The sequence below is a fragment of the Orycteropus afer genome, unplaced genomic scaffold (genome assembly GCF_000298275.1).
Source record: "Orycteropus afer afer isolate SDZICR_OR568_19922 unplaced genomic scaffold, OryAfe1.0 scaffold00009, whole genome shotgun sequence".
In the NCBI taxonomy this organism is placed as follows: Eukaryota; Metazoa; Chordata; class Mammalia; order Tubulidentata; family Orycteropodidae; genus Orycteropus; species Orycteropus afer.
In genome coordinates this window covers 17,528,138-17,529,912 of record NW_006921596.1, presented here as the reverse complement: position 1 = coordinate 17,529,912, position 1,775 = coordinate 17,528,138, and the positions used below count along the sequence as shown (strand labels likewise).

The following is a 1,775-nucleotide window of genomic DNA, read 5'->3' as shown; positions in this document are numbered from 1 at the left end:
AAAAAAAAAAAAAAAAAGAGGTTCACGTCTAGCAGGGAAGCTAATGCAAGGACACACATTTCCATGCTACCAGACAGGACACACATAGTACTCTGGGACTGAGAGGCAAGGAGCCCTGAGCACAAAGGAGAGAGCTATAAGAAATCAGGGCGGCTCCATGAGAGAGGCGGCCTTTCAGTTGCACCTTGATTTGACCTGATTGGGAGAGGAGAGTTTGGGAGAGAGCATGCTCAGAAGAGGGTGCTGCCTAAACAAAGGCTAGAAGTCACATGTAACAGCAAGTGGGGCTGGAGCAGTATTTGCAAACTGTGCTTGGAGCATTAGCACTGGCAGTGGCTCTGGAACTGCTGTGAGGAAGCAAGGGAGACCAAGGGGTGTGGCCTGGCTAGAGCAATTGATACTTTTAGCTGTTTCGCAAATCAGGATTCTGTGCAAGATTCCTTTGGCAGAAAGATTTCCAAAACTTTACTAACAATGTCTATGTTTGAGGATAGAGCAGGAGATGAGTCTGGAATAACAGAGAGGACTGATTGGGAAAGGCCTGCAATGCCAGGCCTCACATAGAGGTTGGCCTTTACCCAGTAAAGACTGAGGAATCTAGGAGGGCCCTGGTCCACGCAGTGCAGCAGGAAGGCTGGTCCAGGGCGGAGTGAAGGCTGGGCTAGGAGGGCACAGGCTGCAGACGGGGAGTCCAGTCCAGTGGCTACTGCCGTTGCCTTGATGCCCATGGAGGCTTCAGCTCATGGGGGATGAAACAGGGAGTTGGCTGAGTAACAAGACCGTTGCCGAATGTGTACATCACCCTTATTGTAGGCCTGGAGCCATCAGTCATCACAACAACCTTGGGAAACAGGCATTGCTATGGTCCACATTTTCCACCAAAAAACCATACCTACCGCCATTGAGTTGATTCCAACTCCTAGCGGCCCTTTAGGACAGAGTAGAATTGTTGCATAAGGTTTCCAAGGCTGTAATCTTTATGGAAGCAGACTACCTCATCTTTCTCCCACAGAGCTTTAACCACTACGCCACCAGAGCTCCTTATCCACATTTTAGAAGTGAGAAAATTGACGCAAAGCACATTAAGAGACTTGCCTAAAGTCACCCAGATACTAAGTGACCAGGCTAGAAATCTTCTGCCAGGGGTGGAGCTCATACTCATTTGACAGTAACGCTTTTCAGGATAAACAGAGAAGGAGGAATGGCAGCCACTGTGAGGGCAGAGGCGGCAGGGCTTGGCTTCTGACCAGATGTGGGGATCATGGAGAGAGAAGGCAGAGTCAGAGTCAGTCGAGGGGTCACCGACAGAGAAAGGGAACCAAGTGAGGGGCCGGTGGGGAGCACTGGCTTCTCAGGGCAGCGTTCATCTCAGGACCCCTGGGTATAGAGGAGCCTACGGATCTCTTGCAATTGCACGTGCAATGTTGTATGTGCTTTTCCTCGGAGGGCTCGTAGCTTTCATCAGAGTCTCTAAGAAACCAAAGTCTCAGGAAAGGATTAAGACTAAACCCAGATTTTTCCTAACTCCTCCAGGCCTGCAGCTCTCAGCCCCTCCTCAGCCAGCAGTGACAGTGCCTTGCCACTGGCCAGTCTCTGCTTCAAACCCCATGGGCTGTGGAGGTGGCTGGCTGAGAATTCTCACCCTGCTTTTTGCCTCCAGCACAGGGGACCAGCATGCTGCAGGGAACTGGGCCTTAATGGACCAGGTGGCTGCCCTAACCTGGGTCCAGGAGAACATCGAAGGCTTTGGCGGGAACCCAGGCTCCGTGACCATC

The 1,775-nt window shown here is 51.5% G+C and overlaps 1 protein-coding gene across 1 annotated transcript in view; it reads left to right on the top strand.

Annotated features, from left to right (window-relative positions):
* Window positions 1-1,775, top strand: part of CES5A (carboxylesterase 5A) — a 46,425-nt gene that overhangs the window by 27,478 nt on the left and 17,172 nt on the right. The window contains exon 5 of the mRNA XM_007947975.1: window positions 1,661-1,773. Coding sequence (XP_007946166.1) covers window positions 1,661-1,773 — 113 coding nt within the window. The remainder of the gene's footprint in view (window positions 1-1,660; window positions 1,774-1,775) is intronic.